Below are 19,121 nucleotides of genomic sequence, written 5' to 3' on the forward strand. Positions count from 1 at the left end.
TCTGTAGCCGTAGGGCAGGGGGCCGCAGTCCAGGGGCGGGCCCAGGGGAGGGGGGCAGGTTACAGCGACCCCCCCCTCCCCGGGAACCGGCGGTGGGCGGGGCTTGAACCCCGGAAACGGTGGGGGGCCCAGGCCTGGTCCTGGACCCCTGGGCAGTGGGGGCCGGGAAGGGGCCAGTTAAAGGGCCGGGGGCGCTGGGGAGAGGCGGGGCGGTGTGGGGGGAGGGGAGCTGGGACTCGGACCCGGGACTGAGTGGGGCCCGGGCAGAAACTGAGCACCCTGCGCCCGAAGAGCCCCCGTTGGCCTGGGGGGGCTGAGGGACTGAGCCCCCCAGAGCAGGACCTCCCCCTGGAAGGGCCGCGCCGCAGCCCGTGGGAGGGCCTCGCCCCCGGCGCCCCCCATCTCCACTCGCCGCAGTCCCGGCCTCCGCCGGAGGGAGGGGCCGAGCGCCCTCGGGGGGCCGTGGACCCCGGCGTTCTGAGCGTTCCGCGCCCCGCGCCGCCCGGCCCCCCCGCCGCCGATGGCCGCCGACCCGCCGGGAGCTGCCGAGAAGGGAGAGATGGCTCCCGGGACACGTGTGAGGTGGGTTCATGCGGCTCCTCCTCACCCCCAGACCTGGGCAGCTCCCACTCCCATTCATCCTCAGCCCGGCCTCTCTCCACCTTCCCCGCCCCCAGCCTTACCCTTTCTGTGCTCCAAACTCCTCACCTCCAGCCTCCCTTCCCATTACCTCTCAACCCTGGGGAACTGGCCTTCCTAGACCCTGCTTCCCCTTGCAGACCCCCCCCATCCCCGCCTGCAGTCGCCGCCCTCCAGGCCCCTCCCCTGGAGCGCTGGAGGGCCCCTTACTCCCATGATGTGTCTGGAAGTCCCTGGAAAGGGGGAAGCTGGGGTAAGACTCTGACCAGGAAGAGACCCTCCGGGCCTTCTGAGTCCGTATGGGATCTTGGAGGATATGGTTTCCATGGGAAAGGGAGCCCAAGGGATTCTAGACAATTAGGGATGGAAAGCAGCCTGGGAAGCTGAGGGAATCTAAGACTGAGCCCGTCCTTAGTTCTGTGGAGATGTCAGGTTGGATTCTAGAATCCCAGGGAATCTGGGAGATTGCCCGGATTGACCTGACGGATCCCAGAGGAGGATCTCTTGGAGCAGAGGGAACTCTGTGGGGAACAGAGGAGTTGAGATCTTGGGCTGAGAAGGGACTCTAAAGAAGCATCTCAGGGGTGTGTCAGGGCCCCAGGAAGTTGGGGGGCAGAGTGGGTCATTAGGGTTTGGGGGACAAAGATCCTGTTGGATCTGGTAAGGATATCTAGGTTTGGGTGGAAGAGAGATTGTATGGCCATTGCGTATAAGAAAGAGGGAAAAAGAAAAGTCTGGAGCTTCCACCCAGGAATCTGTGGTATCTTGGAGGTAAATTAGGGGAGTTGTAGTTTGAGGAGAGCCTGGGGTATTCTGGCTCAGTTGGATAACAGGGGAAGAGTTGGGACCTCTCCGAGGTAACACCACAGATAAGGAGCGCCTGGCCTTCCAAGGAGCTTTGGTGTGGGGGTGTCAGGAGAGGGCCTGAGTGTCCCTTCCTCCTCCCTGCTCTAGGAAAGGGACTCTGAGGAAGTGTTAGAGGAGGAGTGAGGTCAGGAAGCCAGTTCCTAGGGCTTCCAGAGGATTCAGTTGAGCTGCAGCAGGGAGAGAGTGGCCTTGATTGAGGGAGTGGGCACACAGGAGAGGGTGACCTTGTTGTCCCCCTGAGGAGGAGAGCAAGGTCTGATCACCTACGGGTGTGGGGAGCTGCCAGAAGTCTCCGGGCTCTATCAGGCCCATCTGACCCTGCTATCATCCATCCACAGCCCTCGGCGTTGCTGACGCCCCCAATGTCGTCGAGCAGCCGGGGGCCGGGGGCCGGAGCGCGCCGACGCCGAACCCGCTGCCGTCGCTGCCGGGCCTGTGTGCGAACTGAGTGCGGGGACTGCCACTTCTGCCGAGACATGAAGAAGTTTGGGGGGCCTGGGCGCATGAAGCAGTCGTGCCTGCTCCGGCAGTGCACTGCCGTGAGTTCTGCCCCCGCTGAGTTGGGCCCCTGTCGGCTCTGCCCACCCTTCCCCAGCTGGCCCAATACCTTGCTGGGTGGCTGGTGCCTGCTTCCTGGAATGTACTGTAGAGTTGCTGTTTGTTCACTCATTAATTTCCTTCATTCATTCACTGGTTTGTTTAAATGTCTGTTTTAGTTCTCAGCTCCATGCTGGGGGCAATGTTCGAGTGCACAGAAGAATCTGACCCAGTCCCTGCCTTCAGGCTTTTCCCAGCTCTCAGGCACAAACCCATAGAATGCTTAGCCCCTACTGTACCACTCCGCAGAGGCATCTGTGCACAGGGGAACCCATCCCCAGAGCTGGCCCCCTTTGAACAGGTCTTGCCCTTCTCTGGCCTCTTCCTCACCCAGGGTGGTCTTGGATTTGAGGCTGGGCTCACCCTTTGTGTGACCTTGAGCAAATCACTTTGAGCCTCAAGTACCTTCTTGGTAAAATATTTCCTTTGCTGAGTTGTAGAGATTAAACAATAGCCTGGATGTGAATGTGCCTACCACAAGGCCCAGCACACAGTAGGTATCAGGGAAACGTGGGTTTCCGCCCTGCCTTCCTCATCCTTTGAGCAACCCTGAGCTCCAGAGAGCAGTTCTCCCCAGCAACCATGAGGAGCCAGCTGCATCCTGCATCCCGCTCCCCACACCACCGCCTCCCTCTCTTCCTCCAGCCACTCTTTCCTGGTCAGTCTCTTCAGCCCTCTGCCCCTCTTCTCTTCCTTTGATCCCAATCCCTTGCTTCACTTTGCTTTTCCTTCTTCCCATATCTTCTTCATCTTCATCCTGCAGCATCACTGGTGTGACTCAGTATTACCGTTGTCCTCCCCAGAGTCACATTGTCTGAAGTCTACTCCTGTTTTCGCCAGGACTAGCCAGTTGCCTTTAATGTTCCCAAGGGGTCTTGCTAAAACTGGGTTCATTGTGGGATTCAGAGCAACCCTTGGGCTACCCCTTGAGCAACCTCAGAATTAGCCCAAGCTGCTGCCACATCTTCTCCAGCCCTCTCTGAGTATTACTGCCACATTTGCCTGTGGTCTCTCTCCCTCCTCAAAGCTAACTTATAATTTCAGGGTCACACTGGTCCTGGATTCTGCTATAACAATTGCAGCAGTGATAACTTTGTATCAAATGATTCTCACGTATTATCTCATTCTTACAAGAGTCTTGCAAGGGAAGGATTGGTAACCCCATTTTACAGAAGCAGAAACAGAAATTTAAGAAGGTTAAATCAGTTGCTCGAGGTCATACTGCCAAAAAAGAGCAAATTCAGGATTTGACCTAGTTTGGCCCATGAGTTTTGAATCACCTCATCCAGCAGCTGGCCAGAGTCCCTAGAAGGAAGGGTCTTTCCCCTGTTGCTTGCTTTTGGGGTCCCTGATGTCCCCCTCTCCCCCAACAGCCCGTGCTCCCACACACAGCTGTGTGTCTCTTGTGTGGGGAGGCTGGGAAGGAGGACACAGTGGAGGGAGAGGAAGAGAAATTTGGTTTGAGCCTCATGGAGTGTACAATCTGCAACGAGATCGTCCACCCTGGCTGCCTGAAGGTGAAAGCCCTGGGGATCCTGGAGCCTGGGGTGGGACAGATTGTCAGGGAGCAAGGAGGTGGGGCACACAGCTCAGAGGGGTACTGGCACCCTACATCCACTCCCTGCCCTCTTGCCTACAGATGGGGAAGGCTGAGGGTGTCATCAATGCAGAGATCCCCAACTGCTGGGAGTGTCCTCGCTGCACCCAGGAAGGCCGCACCAGCAAGGTAGGGGCAGGAGCTGGGCTCTGCACCGGGCTCTGGGTAGGCAGTGGGTGGAGGAACTTTGCGGCATTTCACCCCCAGCTTCTGTCTCCCCAGGATTCAGGTGAGGGGCCAGGCCGTCGCAGGGCTGACAACGGCGAGGAGGGCGCAAGCCTGGGGAGTGGATGGAAGCTGACGGAGGAGCCGCCGCTTCCACCACCCCCGCCCAGGCGCAAGGGGCCCCTACCTGCCGGCCCCCCCCAAGAGGACGTGCCTGGGCCCCCCAAACGAAAGGAGAGGGAGGCAGGGAATGAGGCCCCCACCCCAAGGAAAAAGGTGAGCCATGGAGCATGCTCACTAGGTCCAGCTCAAGGTATTCTGGGAACTGTAGTCCTGGCCATTATTGTGGGGGGGAGACGTGGGTAGGGTCGGCCTAGGAGGCAGTGCTCCCCAGGGGTTGTTGGGAGATGTAGTTCAGGAGATGTTGGGTTGGGGAGAGGGTCGAGCATGCTCAGTGTGGAGGAGAGGTACAGGTGAGAGGGAACTAGCCCAAGCAGGAAGCTTTGGGAGCCCTGGGTGGGTTAGGGAGGAAGGAGAGAGCATGCTCAAATTAAGTGCTACAGTGGAGGAGGGGAGGGGCTGGAAAGGGCCTGAGGGAGAAGAAAGAGGAGATGAGAGCATGCTCGGTGAGCCAATGCACTGGTTGCAAGGTGAGCATGCTCAGAGTTCTCCTTGGGATGGGGACTTCTGGGATTTGTAGTCTAAGAGGGCATGGACTTTAGTTTTGTGGGCAGTGAGGGCCTAATGGGGTCTCTTCCTTCCCCCATATCTCCCTCTTGCCCTGGTAGGTGAAAGGAGGCCGAGAGAGGCACCTGAAGAAGGTGGGTGGAGACGCCTGCCTCCTCCGAGGATCGGACCCAGGCGGCCCAGGCCTTCTGCCCCCCAGGGTTCTGAATCCGAGCCAGGCTTTCTCGTCCTGCCACCCTGGGCTCCCTCCCGAGAACTGGGAGGTGTGCTGGGGATCTCCTCCCTCCCCCGCCCACCTTTCCTTGCTCCACCCTCCACTCTGTAGACAGAGTCTGTCCCTTCCTGCTCACCTTGTCCTGCCCCAGCCCACTTCGCCAAGATGGGCTCTGGACCCTTGGGGAGAGTTGGGTGGAAGAGTGGTTTGGGCCCAGGTCACAGGAGCCCCTGGCCTCCCAAGAATCCTCAGAGTATCATCTGGCCTATTTGCCTCATCTTTCCAAGCCTTAAAGGGGAAAGAACTGAGTTCAAGTTTCTGCCCAACCACTGGCACTGAACTTGTATGGTGACATCTTTGTTAGCAGCTCTGAGCCTCAGTTTCCTCATCCATAAAATGGAGATGATGCTACCTACTTTACCTACCTATCCCATAGTACTATATAAATCTAACGAGGTAATGAAAGTAAATGAACTTTGTAAGCTATAAAATGTACCTGGATTCAAGAGAAGTAAGGCCCAGAGAGGTTTAAAGACTTGTCCAAGGTCACACAGCAAAGCCAGAATCCAGATATTACTTTGCACTGACACACTAAACACAAAAATCTACCTGATTGTGTTTAAATCCTGTGTCTGCCATCTGTCAGTTTATAACCTAGGGCAAATTACTTAGTATCCTTCAGCTTCAGTTTTCTCATGTCTAAAAAGAGTGGGGTGGCCCAAGTTGCCACTACATTAGAATACTATGAGGACAGAGTGAGTCAGCAAGTGTGGGGTACTCCACACAGGGCCAGACGATTGTTGTTACTCTCATGTTGTTGACTAGACACTCAGAATTATCTAGTCCAGCTGTTCCAAGTCATGGATGATGATGCAGGGACTTCTCAGCTCATGCAGAGAGTTGACAGGCAAGCCAATACTCAAAACTTGGTCTCTAACCATTCTTCATATCTTACTGTTTTTGGAACTTTATAAGCCATTGAAACCCATAAGCTTTAAATTCTTTGAAATAGTTCCTTTATGTTGCAGATAAGGAAGTTCAAGTCCAGAGAGAGGCAGTGAGTTGGCTGAAGTCTCACATTGTTTAGGAGCAGAACCAGGGCTGGAACTCAGGACTGTCCCTTGGGCTATTCATCCCCTGGTGACTTCTCAGGGGTAGGGGTGTGGGAAAGTGTGTCCCAGGCCCTCGAATAGCCTCACCCTGTCTCCCTGCAGAAACCAAAGCCGCCATTGGCTTCTGCTGAGGGCCCGGCGGTACCATCCCCTTCACCACAGAGGGAGAAGCTAGAGCGTTTCAAGCGGATGTGCCAGCTGCTGGAGCGGGTGCCTGACACCTCCTCTTCCTCCTCGGACTCGGACTCCGACTCCGACTCATCAGGCACATCGCTGAGTGAGGATGAGGCCCCTGGCGAGGCCCGGAATGGGCGACGGCCAGCCCGGGGCAGCTCTGGCGAGAAGGAGAACCGTGGGGGGCGGCGGGCTGTGCGCCCTGGCAGCGGGGGGCCCCTGCTCAGCTGGCCCCTGGGCCCCGCCCCACCACCCCGGCCTCCACAGCTGGAACGACATGTGGTGCGGCCCCCACCTCGAAGCCCTGAGCCTGACACGCTGCCTTTGGCTGCTGGATCCGATCACCCCTTGCCCCGGGCTGCCTGGCTTCGTGTCTTCCAGCACCTCGGGCCCCGAGAGCTGTGCATCTGCATGCGAGTCTGCCGGACTTGGAGCCGCTGGTGAGTGGCCTGGACAGGCCTGAGTTCCACTGCCAACTTGCTTTTCACTTGCTGTGTGACCTGCAATAGGTCTCTGACCCTCCCTGGGCATCTTGTTTTGTATTGGTGATACGTCTACAGTACGGACATATTGTAGCACGGCGCTTCCATATTTACCATGCACAAGCTGCTTCCCATTTATGAGTTCATTTAACCTTCTCAACAAGTCTCTGAAGCTGAGGCCCAAGGTCATATGGAGAGGAATTGGTAGAACCAGGAATGTGAACCCTCTGGTTCCAGAATCTTTACTCTTAATAATAGCTAGTATTTGTTGAGTGTTTAGTATGTGCTAAGCATAGTGTTTAGAGTGTGGCAAGCATAGTGCTAAGTGCGGTGATGCATCACCTCACTTTTCACAGTGCCACTTCTGAAGGCAGTTTGATTATTGGTCCCATTGGCACAGCAGAAAGCTGTTTGTTGGGTAGCCCCTGCCCTCGCAAAGGCAGCCATGCTTGGACCTCCTGACTCTGCTCATAGCTTCCTTCTTTACCTGAACCACCATGAGCACCCTCTGCCCATCCTCCTCCCTCCCACCCCATCCACCTCCTAAGCCTTGTTCAAAAATGTCGGTCATCCTCCCAAGCCTCTTGTCTTCCTCTCTGATCCCGCCCCCAGCACAATTCCTCCTCCTCTCCATCAAACTCCCACAGCACCCTGTTCCCCTGCTGGAGCACACAGAGACCTTCTGTGTGTTGACAAGCCTCTGTTCGTTTACTCATTTTTGTGTTCCCATCACTTGCTAGGGTGGGGGCAGATATCGTGTCTGTTTTATCTTCCCGTCCCTTCCTGGACAAAGGGCAGCGTAGGTGCTCAAGAAATGTGTTCCTAAATTAGTAAATTCAGGCTCTTTCCCAGGTACTCGCTGTGGGACAGGCATGCTGTTGAGCACTTCACAAATGTTAGCTGGTTGGTTTTTCATGATAGCAGCCCTGTGAGGGAATGAGTGACACCTGAAGACACAGTGCAAGTTAGTGGCCGAACTCAAACGCAGTCTGCTTCCTCTGGGATGAGGTCTAGGGTGCTCGTGCGTGCTTCCTGTTCTCTGCAGCGACTAGGGAGCCGAGAGCGCCAGAGTGCAGGCTCTGTGGGCAGATTGCCTGTGGCTAACTCTTATTCTTCTTCGGATGAGCCGTGTGCCACTGTGTGCCAGTTGCGTGACTTCCTTTGCCTCAGTTTCCTCATCTGGAAAACCAGGATAATCGAAGAAGCTTTTACTGCATAGTGTTTTTGTGAACTAATATACATAAAAGAACTGAGCACAGTACCTGGGAAATAGGAACAGCTCAGTGCCTTAACTGTAATCGTCATTGTTTACTCAGTTACAAATATTTACTGAAATCACAGACTTTTAGTCCTCAGAGCATAGATCTGTGCCCTTGAAGAGCGCCCAAGCGCCTAGTCAGCCTGCAACATAGAAACAAATAGTTGCGGAAGTTGCTGGGGGTTACCACTCCTGCTCATATATTAACTGAGAAAGTGTTTACTGAGGCCCCTTCAAGGCCAGCTCTGTGCTTGACACGTGGGATCCAGAACTGAAAAGGACTGGATTTGTGCCACACAGAGAGACTTGTGACCGGAGTGGACGACGTCAAGAGGTTCCAGCCTGGGCCCTGGAATCTGGCATCCCTGGGTTCATCAACTGTGGTTCCTGCACTTTCTGGCTATGTGGCCGTGGGTGGATAGCTGTATCTCTCAAGGTCTTTGTTTTCTCACCTGTGGTCAAGGATTCGTTTTAATAATAACCTTACAGGAATTAAATGAGGTGATTCTTGCAAAGCACTTAGCACAGTGCCTGAAGGGTACTAAACACTCAATAAAACGGTGCCTTTCAATGAAAAGGAGAAGGGTAGGACAGAGCAGGGGTCTGACGGGGGTGAGGGTACAATGGGACCAGTGAGGAGGCTCTACCAGGTCTGCCCACAGAAGCAGGGGCAGTGGGGAGGGATTCGGGCTGAGAGCTTTTTAAGAACCGGAATGGCTTGGACTTGGTGACTAATCGGCTGTGGGGGCAGCAGGGTAATGTTCAGCAGAGTTTCTGGCCCAGGAGCCTGGATGGGCAACAGGGCCATTTCCCAAGCTCAGGAATGATGGGCGGGGGAGCAGGTGCCAGGGCAAAGGAAAGAGCTCACATTTGACATGTGTGGTCTGAAAGGCCTGTGGGCTAGTCACATGGAGCTGGGACAGCAGCTCTGAGCTAAAGGGAAAGATACAAGTTTGGGAGTTTTCAAGCTTTAGGTAGCAACTTTGATGAAGAGGGCAGAAGACAGAATGTCAGTGTTTGTGAGTTAGAGAAAGAGCAGCCAGAGAAACTGGAGGAGATCAAGGATAGATAGAGGTGTGCCCTAGAGGAGAGAGACTGAGGGAGAACAAACGGTGAGCAGAGGTGGATGTTGGCCAGCGGTTATGGGAGATCAGGACCAGGAAGGGGCAGTTGGATTGTGCTACAAAGAGGCCTTGGTAGCCTTGGCTGTGCTTTGAGGGTGGGAGGGGGGGGGTAAAGCCAGACAATATGGCACTGAGGACATCATCTCCGAGGCAGGGACTCGGTCTATTTGTTCCTGCTGTGTCCCTAGTTCCTAGGATGGTACCTGGCATAGAGTAGGTACTGAAGAGATACTTGTTGTATGAATGAATGAAAGTGAGGAAATCAGGATGGAGTGTGGAAGAAGTGGTAGAGGGTGGAGCTGGAGAAAAGTCTGTAGGTGGGAAAGCAGGAAGTTACAGGCTTTCCTGTCTGGTGGCTTCCATCTTGGAACTGGGAAGTGAAGTGATCCCTCAAGAGCCAGTGAAGAGAGGGCGGGCAGGGGCAGCACGGGGAGTTGCTGAGTTGCAAGGAAGAGAGTATGGGCTTTCAAGTTTGGGCAGAGAGGGTAGCAAGGAAGGATCTGGAACACAGGGCCAGGGTCAGGTGTGGTTGGGAGTAAAAGCTAGGAGATGGACAGGTTAGAGGACAGTGGTGGCATCAGAGAGCTCTGAGAGGGAAGAACTTGCTGTGTTTGGAGCCCAGGAGGCAGGGAGCAGTTAGGGGTGGTCCACCTGTATCCCCAAGGGCTTCTGCAAGAAGGATAGAGTTTTGCAGGCCATGATTCATTCAGGGGTTGCTGGAGTCAAGGAAAAAGTGAATGGGTTAGGGAACTTGGACATCAAGCCCTGCCTCTCTAGGACGATGGCATGCCTTGGCTCCTCCTGCCTCCTGCCTCAGTGTCATTCCCATTTAGAAAGAACCTGTCTGTGTCGGGCACGGTGGCTTGTGCCTGTCATCCCAGCAACTTGGGAGGCTGAGGCAGGAGGATCGCTTAAGCCTAGGAGTGCGAGACAAGCCTGGCCAACACAGCCAGACTCTATCACTGAAAAGAAAGAGTGAACCCCTTTGTTCTCCCTGTTGCCCTCACAAGAAACTCCCACAGTCCCATTGGATGTTGGGCATGAACTGGAACCACTTCCCCTGTACTAGCTCCCTTCATCATCATGGCAACCTTTGAAGTGAGTGCTATCTTTCACACCATTTTGTGGTTTGGGAAACGAAGGCCCAGAAAAGTCAAGTGACTTGCCTAAGGTCACCCAAAGCATGGAGCTGGCATAGCTGAGATTGAGATCCCCACCCATCATACTCTGCCTCTGGGCTCTGTGACTGTGACAGCCCATGGCCTAGCATTCTATCCCTCCTTGACATGACACCCCTAACTTGGGCCTCCTCTGCAGCCTTGCCCCTGCCTCTTCCCTTCTCTGAGTTCAAGCTCTGCATCCAGACCGGCTTGGTTTAAACCATGGCTCTGCCACCAGTTGGTTGTGGGACCTTGAACAAGTTTCTTAACTTCTCTGGGCCTCATTTTCCTTAACTGTAAAAAGGGGATGATGATAATATTTACCTCCTAGGGCTGTTGTGAGGTTAAATCCTTAATGCATAGAACAGTACTTAGCACATAGTAAACACTAGGTATTAGTGCTGTAGTCATCATCACCAGCATCATTATTCTCATTATTACAATGAGATGATGAATTGCCCTTTGTTCCTGCTGCCTAAAGTTCCCAGAGCTCTCCATTTTGTTTCTCTCTGCTGGGCCTAGATACAAGTTCTTCACCATCTGGAATGCACACCCTGTTCCTCCCCTTCCTTTGCTGGAATAACTGTTGCTTTCCTCAAGGTCTCAGTTCAGGCATTGTCTCCCCAAGAAGCTGCCTATCCCAGTCCTTGAGTTGACTCTTACCATGTCCCCTATGGCCTCTGCTGTGGACTGTTTGTGTCTCCCCCGATTGTGTAGCCTGCTCCGCACCCAGTGGAAGCTGGACACTTGGTGTCAGCAGGGCTCTCAGTGACTGTTGGCTGCCCCTCTGACATTTAATCCCAGTGTCCAGCAACAGGACTGACTAGCTCTAGCCAAGAAAGGGTCAGGGGAGACTTCCTGGAAGAGGAGGCACTAGAGATGAGCCTGGAAGGATCTCGGTTGATTGGCATTTCTGGCAGAGGCACAGCATGTGCCAAAACATGTTGGCACCAGACAGCATTGGGTGTCTCTAGGTGGGCAGGTGGTTTGGCCTGGCTTTTGTGGAGTATAGAAACACAATTGGGGGCCTGTAGGTGCCCCCAAGGAAAGGGGCTCCCCTCCAGCTGTGAGCAGTGGAAAGCTTCAAGGAAGTGGTGGCAGTTGAGCTGGGACTCAATGCTGAGTCAGAGTGGGCACCAAGAGGATTTGGATGGAGCACGATTTCACTGATGGGAAAGAGAAAAAGGGCAGGACCTAGGGGCAGAAGCTGGGTTGAGGGTGAGTTGGGTTTTTTTCTTTTAGTTTTTCAAATTAGAGAGATTTGCAGATATTTATTGGTTGAGTGGAAGGAATCAGGAGAGGGAGAGGCTGGAATGCCAGAAGGGCAGGGTGTGGGTTGGGGGTGGTGGGGGCAGCAGGAGGATGGGGAGCAGAGGGTGGAGTTGCTCTGATTGAAGCCTTGGTGTCCCTAAAATGTCACAGTCATGCCAGGCCTCTGGAGTATGCCTTGCAGTTTTCAATGACACAAACACATAGCTTAATCCTTCTGTTAGTTTTGAAAAGGAAGTCTCCATTGGGTGCTTTTTATCTGTAACACTTCTCTAATACTTATCTCCCTGTTTAACAAAAGCAGTCTTTAGGTGGTAGCCTAAAGCCACAGCAACACCTGGCTAGAATTTAATAACCCTGGTCTGTTTTTTATTGTGCTTGTTTTTAAGGTTAACACATTTATGTGAAACAATACTGGTTCTAAGTGCAAAGGGGATGATTCAAAGCTAAATTCGTGTTCTGGAGATAACTGGACAGCAAATGACTGGGGCTTGGGAATCACGGCTCCAGCCTGGGGCTTCTTGAGGGAAAGCCCTTCAGAGGCCTGAGGGGTGAGTGGGAGGTAGGATATAGTTTCCAGGGCCCGCCCCACCCAGTTGCTTCTGACACAGTCCATCTTGTCTCAAAGGCAGTTCCTGACATGCCTTATGAGAACTACTGAACTACAAGAGAGTTCTCAAACTGAGTCCAAAGAGACTTTAGTGTACCCAAAGTGTTAATAGAGTACCTTGGGAGAAGTATGGAAGGGTTCCCTGGTGAAAAGGTTTGGGAAGGCCTTCTCCAGTTCACTGTCCTTGGAGTGCTGAGGTCAGGAAACCCATTTAACTTTGTTCAGGCCTCAGTCATCTTTGTAGCTTCAATAGCTGGGACCTACCAGGCCTTGCAGAAACATTGAGTGAATTAATGAAAAGCTATAAATGAAGTGGTGGGGGAGTGCTCAGTGGCAGCTTTCAACAGTTACTGGCTTGATTCATTCAACAAACGTGCAGCAAATAACTCCCTTTGCGCCTGGCAGTGTATTAGATCCTGGGGATACAAAAATGAAAAAGACAAATCTGCCCTGTGGAACTTACATTCTAGTTGGAGGAACACACCAGGCAAGTAAAGAGAGAAAATACCAGGGCCACGAGTCCAGCTTGGGCAGCTGGCCGTCAGGATGTGGTAAAGGCAGAGGTTAGGAGAGAAGTGCCTGTGAGCCGCCGTAATTCAGTGAGGAGAGGTTGAAAGGCCCCAGAGGGGTGGGGGTGGGGGGCTACTGATAATGCCAGTCCCTTGGCATCACATCAAATAGTGTATGTGTTGTTTGTGTGTGTATTTGGCAACATGCTTTATAAGCTGTAATGCCCACAAACTGTAATTACCTCATTTGATATTACGGCTGCCCTGTGGGCCAGGCACAGTCTGGATCATTATCTTGATTTTATATGTGAGGCCTTTGAGGCTCAGGGAGAGGAATGGACTTGCCCAGGGTCTCGCATGCAGTTAGTGATGGAGGTGGGTCCTAAACCCAGGCTCTTGGCCAGGGCCCGTTTCATGCCATCCTGTGCTGGGTGGGCGGCGAGAGAGCTGGGGTGAACTGCGGGAGCGAGGGCAGTGTGGGCTCCCCGAGAGCTGAGGTCTCTGTCTCCACCTTGTGGCTGGCAGGTGCTATGACAAGCGTCTGTGGCCTCGAATGGACCTAAGCCGGCGGAAGTCACTGACCCCGCCCATGCTCAGTGGTGTGGTTCGACGCCAGCCCCGTGCCCTAGACCTCAGCTGGACAGGTGTCTCCAAGAAGCAGCTCATGTGGCTTCTGAACCGACTACAAGGTAGGGCAGGGTGGTGAGCGGGACAGGGTACGGACAGGACCAGGCCTGAGATGGAGTCATCCCAGCACCTGCTTCCTGGAACCCCTCCACCCCCTCCCCAGGCCTGCAGGAACTGGTGCTCTCCGGCTGCTCCTGGCTCTCCGTTTCTGCCCTGGGCTCAGCCCCACTGCCAGCCCTGCGGCTCCTGGACCTCCGCTGGATTGAGGATGTTAAAGACTCCCAGCTCCGCGAGCTGCTACTGCCTCCACCAGACACCAAACCAGGTGTGGCCTCTGTTTGCTCATCTGTAGAATGGGTTGGACAAAGGTGGGGGTATGAGGCCTCTAAGGTCTCTTCTGACTCATGATGGGTGTTAAAAGGATTTGAAGAAAGGAAAAAACACATTACTTTGAATAGGAAGGCCCTGGTTCGCCATTATTCACTAATTCACCCACCTGCTGTGCGCTTTGGAATGAGTCCCAGAAGGGATAGGGTTTTCACAGGGACTGTGAGACACAGCAGCTTGGTGGGGAATACTGGCAGAGGGAGGTGCTGGGAGCAGAGGCCTGGTCACCTTGGGGGTCACATGGAGCTGGGGGTAGGGCACCCTGTGCTCTAAATTCACATTGCTCCCCAGTGCTCTTTGGATGAAGACCAATAATTTACCACAGTCGCTGAGGCCCAGCATGGTCTGGCTGCCACTGTCCTGTGCCATCCCTGCATTTCAGCCACCTCCGCCTCCTTGCCAAGTTCCCTCCAGCCCCAAGGCCTTTGCCCACTCTTGCCTTGCATGCTCTATCTTCCTTCATCTCATTAACACCTAATCATACTTCAGGCCTCAGCAGAAATGCTGCTTCCTCCTAGAAGCCCTCCCTGATTCTCCCCTCCATTGAGCTGAGTCCCTCTCAGCTTTGAGCGCAGTCCCCTCCCGGCATAATACTATATAACTGTGAAGGGCTTTGATTAAGATCTGTTCCCTCCCACTAGGGATCTTAGGCTCCCTGAGGGCAAGGACTGTCTGCTCACCCCAGCACTGTGATTGGAGGTGTGCTCAGTAAATATCTGTTGAATGAATAAATTCAATGAGCAAAACAATCAGGGTGGAAGGAAGAGATCTAGTTGAGGAAAGATTTCCAAAAGGAGATTTGCTGGGCTCTGAAATAAGAGTAAAAGAGCCTTCCCTTTCAGAGTTCTTTCACAGCTCTCTCTCTCAAGGCGCCCTTCTTCCTGCCCACCCCACTTCACAGCAGCCCTGAAGAGGGAGTAGAGAAGCAACAAGGATTCTTCCCATTTTCTGGATGAGGCACTAGGGCCCAGAGGGGGTTGACTGACTGCTGCAAGTCACACAGGCACAGCCAGGCCAGAGAACTTGCCCATCGTGCACTCTTACTGGAATGAGACCGAGCTGGAAAGCTTTGGGTGGCGTGATGTGGGCACTGGGAATGGTGCATGCCACGAGGTGAGAAAGTGCTGGCAGACTGACCCCATCTCCTGCCTGCATTCATTCCAGTTCAGGCCCTTTCTCAGGAGCTTGCAAAGATGAGCCTTCTTGGCCCTCAGGGCCTGTTATGCATGTTAGGACTTTACACCCAACTTTCCTGCCGTGGTTCCCTGGCTTCATGCAGCATTCCCAAAGCAAAATTTAAGTTCTACTTCTTTGCTTTTGTGCTCTGCCTGGTGTGTTCTTCTCCCACCTTGCTACATATTCAAACCCTTGAAGGCCCAGCCTTAAATGCCACTATCTCAGTGACATGCTCACTAATGCACTTCCCCTACCCAAGCCAGAAGTGACCTCTTTTACCTCTGCTTTGCTCTAATGGCCTTTAGCTATGGCCCAAGGTTTAGGAGATCTGTAAATGTAACCCCTGTCCAGGCTCTTAGCCCCTCAAAGACAGGAGGAGGGGGTAGAATTCAGGGCATGCCAAATCGGGTGCCCACAGAGGTGGGCTGGCAGGCAGTAGAAGTGATGCCCTGGTGCAGGATTTTAGGGAACGGCACCTAGCAGCCCAGCTCCTGCCAATCATTGTCAGCGGGAAGGTATAGCCCAGTGTTGCCAGATCTTATAATTTTTTAAGGGAAAGCTTGGTATCTAAGTTTCTTTTAAAGTATCCTTTTTGTAGTGTTAGTCATCAATTAAAGAAAATTTTTAGTACTATGCAGACTCCATAAAACACTTTTGGAGGCTAGTTTCATGAGTTTGTGACATTTGATCTAGTTTATCTCAGGGCTAGGCTGGTGCCTGGGAGGCAGATAGCATTGTGGTAAGAGTTTAGACTCAGAGTCACCAGACCTGGGTTTCCTGGCTCTGTTACTTCATAATTATGTAATCTTGGACAGATTGCTTTGGGCCTCAATTTTCTCATCTGTAAACAGGAATTATGATCAGAGAAAGCTGTGGTTCTCAAAGTGTGGTCTCCAGACCAGCAGTGTCAACATCACTGGAGAACTTGTTAGAAAAGTAAACTCTGAGGCCCCCACTGTACACCTACCTAACCTCTGGGGTTGGGGCCAGTAATCCCTTTTCACCAGCTTTCCAGGGGATTCTGAAACTTCTGTAGTTTGAGAGCCAGTGGCATAAAAGAAAGGCAGACCATGTGCTTTGGGTGCAAAGATGAGGGGTGTGAGCTCTTTGACCTTGGAGGTGGGGAAAGAGGAGTCCTCTGAGCTCAGATATGAAAGCCAGGGACACTGGCCAGGCAGAGTTTCTCAGGCAGGGCCAATTCCAGAATTTGGCCTAGGTAGTGTTTGGAAGTAGGGGAGAGGAGTTAAAAGTTGAAACTTTGTAAGAATTAGAATGTTCTACCAAGGACACCGAACTTCTTTGAGGTGCCCTCAGAGAGTTTTTAGCAGAGGACAGATGTTGTCTCATTAGTGTTTAAGCACGGCTCTCTGTGGGTGCCAGGAAGAAGAGGAGAAATTGGAGTGAGTGAGGTGGTTGAGCCAGGAGTTCATGCAAGAGTGTTGTTGACCCAGAGTGGTGACTAGGAAGAATGGAGAAGCTCCAGCTGGGGACATAATAATCGTGGAGAGGGAAGTAGGAGAAGGGCCTAGGATGGTAGTTCCTTAGGGATGTCATGCTTTGGATGAATGAATGAGTATATCTAAAGCACCTACTGTGTCTCAGTTCCTGGGGCTAGAACAATGAATAACACAGACAAAAATTCCTACATTCATGGAACTGACATTCTGATGAGGAAAGAGAAAGATTAATAAGAAAAAAATGTATATAACAAGTAAAATGGTGAGAAAAGGGAAAAAATAGTGCAGGGAAGAGGTAGGAGTGTGTGGAATGTTATGTAGTTTCACGTAATCGTGGAGGGCCTCACTGAGGAGGTGATATTAGCAATAGACAGACGAGGTTAGGTCAGGTCATGAAGGTGTTTGCAGAGAGTGCAGCAAGTTGGGGCTCCCTTACGGTCAGAGCAGGTTGGAGAGCGGATAGTGAGGAATATGGTGAGGAATATGGGCATGGAGATGCAGCTGGCCTGGGTGCCTGGATGCAGGGATGAGGGTAGCCAGGAATACTGACCTCTTATCTGCCTGCCCAGGGCAAACCGAGAGCCGTGGGCGGCTGCAGGGGGTGGCAGAACTGCGCTTGGCAGGCCTGGAGCTCACAGATGCCTCCCTGCGGCTCCTACTGCGACACGCACCCCAGCTAAGCGCCCTGGACCTGAGCCACTGCGCCCACGTTGGGGACCCCAGTGTTCACCTCCTCACAGCGCCCACATCCCCACTCCGGGAGACCCTGGTACACCTCAATCTTGCTGGTAAGCACAGTCCCCTCTCCATCCTGCTAGCCTGTTGGTCCCCATGGTGAGTGCCTACCCCCTATTCATGTGCCTGGTCTCAGCTGCCACTGCCCCATCCCCAGGTTGCCACCGCCTCACGGACCACTGCCTCCCGCTGTTCCGCCGCTGCCCACGTCTACGCCGCCTAGACCTGCGCTCCTGCCGCCAGCTCTCACCTGAAGCTTGTGCCCGGCTGGCAGCCGCCGGGCCCCCTGGCCCCTTCCGCTGCCCAGAGGAGAAGCTCCTTCTCAAGGACAGCTAGTGGGGTGCCCCCCACCCTCCCCCAGGACTTATCAGGAGCCTGGACCTCCGGCCTTCATTTCACCCCTGCTGGGAGGCCAGGTTACCCACCTCATGACTTGGGATTCCTGAGTTTAATGACTTGGGATTCCTGCCTAGGGACTCAAGCCAGCCTCCCTCTTCTCTTCCCCCTGCACTGATATCTCTGGGGGTTTCTCCTTCCCATCTCCTCCCCCTTCCACCTGCTTCATTGTCCATCCCCTGGGGGGAGTGGGTCAGAGGTACTGGGGGGTGCTGAGCCAAAGGGATGGTGGGAGGGGGGTTAAGGTGCAAGTTTGAGGGAGGGAGAATGGGGAAAGAGTATCTGCACACAGGATACTGGGAGCTGGGGCTGGGGGAGGTGGAGGACGGGTGGGGGGAGGGGGCAGAAAGCAGACCACCAAGGGTTCAGGGAACAAAGACCAGATACTTGGAGTGGGGGGGTGGGGTGGGGGGGCCAAAAAGGGAAACCAGAGGAGCAGTTGGGGATCCAGGTGTCAGAGGTAGGGAGACTCGGGGAGCCAGGGGAAAGCCAGGGCTGAGTGGGGGGTGGGGGACAAAAGCAGGTGTGGGGCAGTAGTACCCCCTTGAAGGGGTCACCCCTCTCCTTTCCCCCTCCCCAGATTTCAGTTCCTTCCCCCTGACCCTGACTCCTTGAACGTCACTGAAAATGGCAGCTATTGCAAGGAGTGGGGGCCACGGGCCTACCTGCTGTTCTGCTCGTGGCCCAGGGGAGTGGTGAGGGGTACCCCAGGCCCCTGCCTGCCTCTCCGCACAATACTTGAACATTCATCTGTACTGAAGTGTTACTTGAACCGGGGGAACCTCGGACCTGGGGGAGCCGGAGTGTGAGGGGACACGACCAGCTTGGACTGAGACTGGACTGGTGGGCACCCAGTTTGGACTGCGCCATCCGCCGGCTCTCTTGCTTTACTGTATCGAGCAGCTCCACCTGAGTTGGGGGTGGGGGGTGCCAGCCCATTGATGGGGAAGATGGGACTCCTCCAGCTTGGCTCTTCCCACTCTTTCATCGTCATGGAAACTTGTATCCCATTTGCCCAGGGAACTGCCACTCCTGGTTGCCATGGAAATAGCAGCCAATGGACACCTCCTGATGCCAGTGCTAAGGCTGGAAATCACCCCTCTTAGTTGCCATGGGAACTAAATAACAGACTCTTGGCCTTTCGCCCCTTCCTCTGGTGTGGGGGCGGAGCTTCAGGACCAGAAGGAGGAGTCGGGGCTGGGTACCGCCCCTCACCCCGGGCTTCCCGGGGGAGCCGGGTTGTACCATGTAAGGGAAGGGGGGATCTATCCACATACCTCAGGTAACAGGGAGGTGCGCGGGGTGGGGGGAGGGACTGGGCGGACCAAAGGCCGGAGAGGAGGGGCGGCTGGGGATCGCGAAAGGCTTGAGGTTGGGGCGTCTTGGGGGAGTGGAGGAGGCAGCCCGGCGAGGGGCAGGTGGGGGACCCAGCCGGGCTGGGCCCCTGGGCCCCGGGTCTGTACAATACGGTTTGCTATAAAACTCAAAATCTTCCAGCCGGGGCGGCGGAGTGCGTGTGTCTGTCTGCGGTGCCTGGATTCCCGGGGACGCGGGTTAAGGCACGGATGGCCGCTGGGCTCACTCCTTGGGGCTCTCGGAAGAGGGGACTCTTTGGATAGATCCGCGGGGGCCCCGGCGGTCCCTGCAGATGAATGAGCTCACCTTTTCTGGGTTTACTATTTTGAGAGGGTTTGGAAGTCTGGACACCTGAGAGGGGTCTGGGGTCTGGGAATTCCCAGTCACTGGCTGGACGCCTGGATGGTGTTCTTGATGGACTGGGGTCGCGAGGTCCCTCGGGTTCTCAGCCTAGGGGCCAGGGACTGCGGAGGCTTGGTCCCCTGGCTCCACCCCATCATGTGGCCGCCCCAGCTCCGCCTCT

General features: G+C 54.3%; 1 protein-coding gene across 4 annotated transcripts; it reads left to right on the top strand.

The window, feature by feature from the left end:
* The first annotated feature begins 242 nt into the window (after positions 1 to 242).
* On the top strand, positions 243 to 18,744 carry FBXL19 (F-box and leucine-rich repeat protein 19). Of its 4 annotated transcripts, none has more exons than XM_012660356.1 (11): positions 243 to 582; positions 1,845 to 2,045; positions 3,477 to 3,620; positions 3,743 to 3,829; positions 3,908 to 4,141; positions 4,654 to 4,686; positions 5,981 to 6,492; positions 12,990 to 13,153; positions 13,255 to 13,416; positions 16,681 to 16,899; positions 17,004 to 18,744. In XM_012660356.1, exons 2-11 carry the CDS (start codon positions 1,869 to 1,871, stop codon positions 17,180 to 17,182), a joined length of 1,911 nt encoding a protein of 636 aa, XP_012515810.1. In that variant the 5' UTR covers positions 243 to 582; positions 1,845 to 1,868; the 3' UTR covers positions 17,183 to 18,744. The 4 variants fall into 4 exon arrangements, with proteins under 4 accessions (XP_012515810.1, XP_012515808.1, XP_012515811.1 ...); XM_012660354.1 differs by lacking the exon at positions 243 to 582 and adding an exon at positions 852 to 892; XM_012660357.1 differs by lacking the exon at positions 243 to 582 and adding an exon at positions 852 to 892 and having other exon boundaries at positions 3,923 to 4,141; positions 4,654 to 4,815.
* Positions 18,745 to 19,121: the final 377 nt, after the last annotated feature.

Source organism: Propithecus coquereli, unplaced genomic scaffold, assembly GCF_000956105.1.
Source record: "Propithecus coquereli isolate 6110/MARCELLA unplaced genomic scaffold, Pcoq_1.0 Scaffold66, whole genome shotgun sequence".
NCBI lineage: Eukaryota > Metazoa > Chordata > Mammalia > Primates > Indriidae > Propithecus > Propithecus coquereli.

Excerpts from the sequence above, each read along its gene's own strand:
- FBXL19 (XM_012660357.1), top strand. The coding sequence starts at position 854 with ATGATGTGTCTGGAAGTCCCTGGAAAGGGGGAAGCTGGG. Across the intron at positions 6,493-12,989 it reads TGCCGGACTTGGAGCCGCTG|GTGCTATGACAAGCGTCTGT; the intron begins GTGAGTGGCCTG and ends TGTGGCTGGCAG. Across the intron at positions 13,154-13,254 it reads GCTTCTGAACCGACTACAAG|GCCTGCAGGAACTGGTGCTC; the intron begins GTAGGGCAGGGT and ends CCCCCTCCCCAG.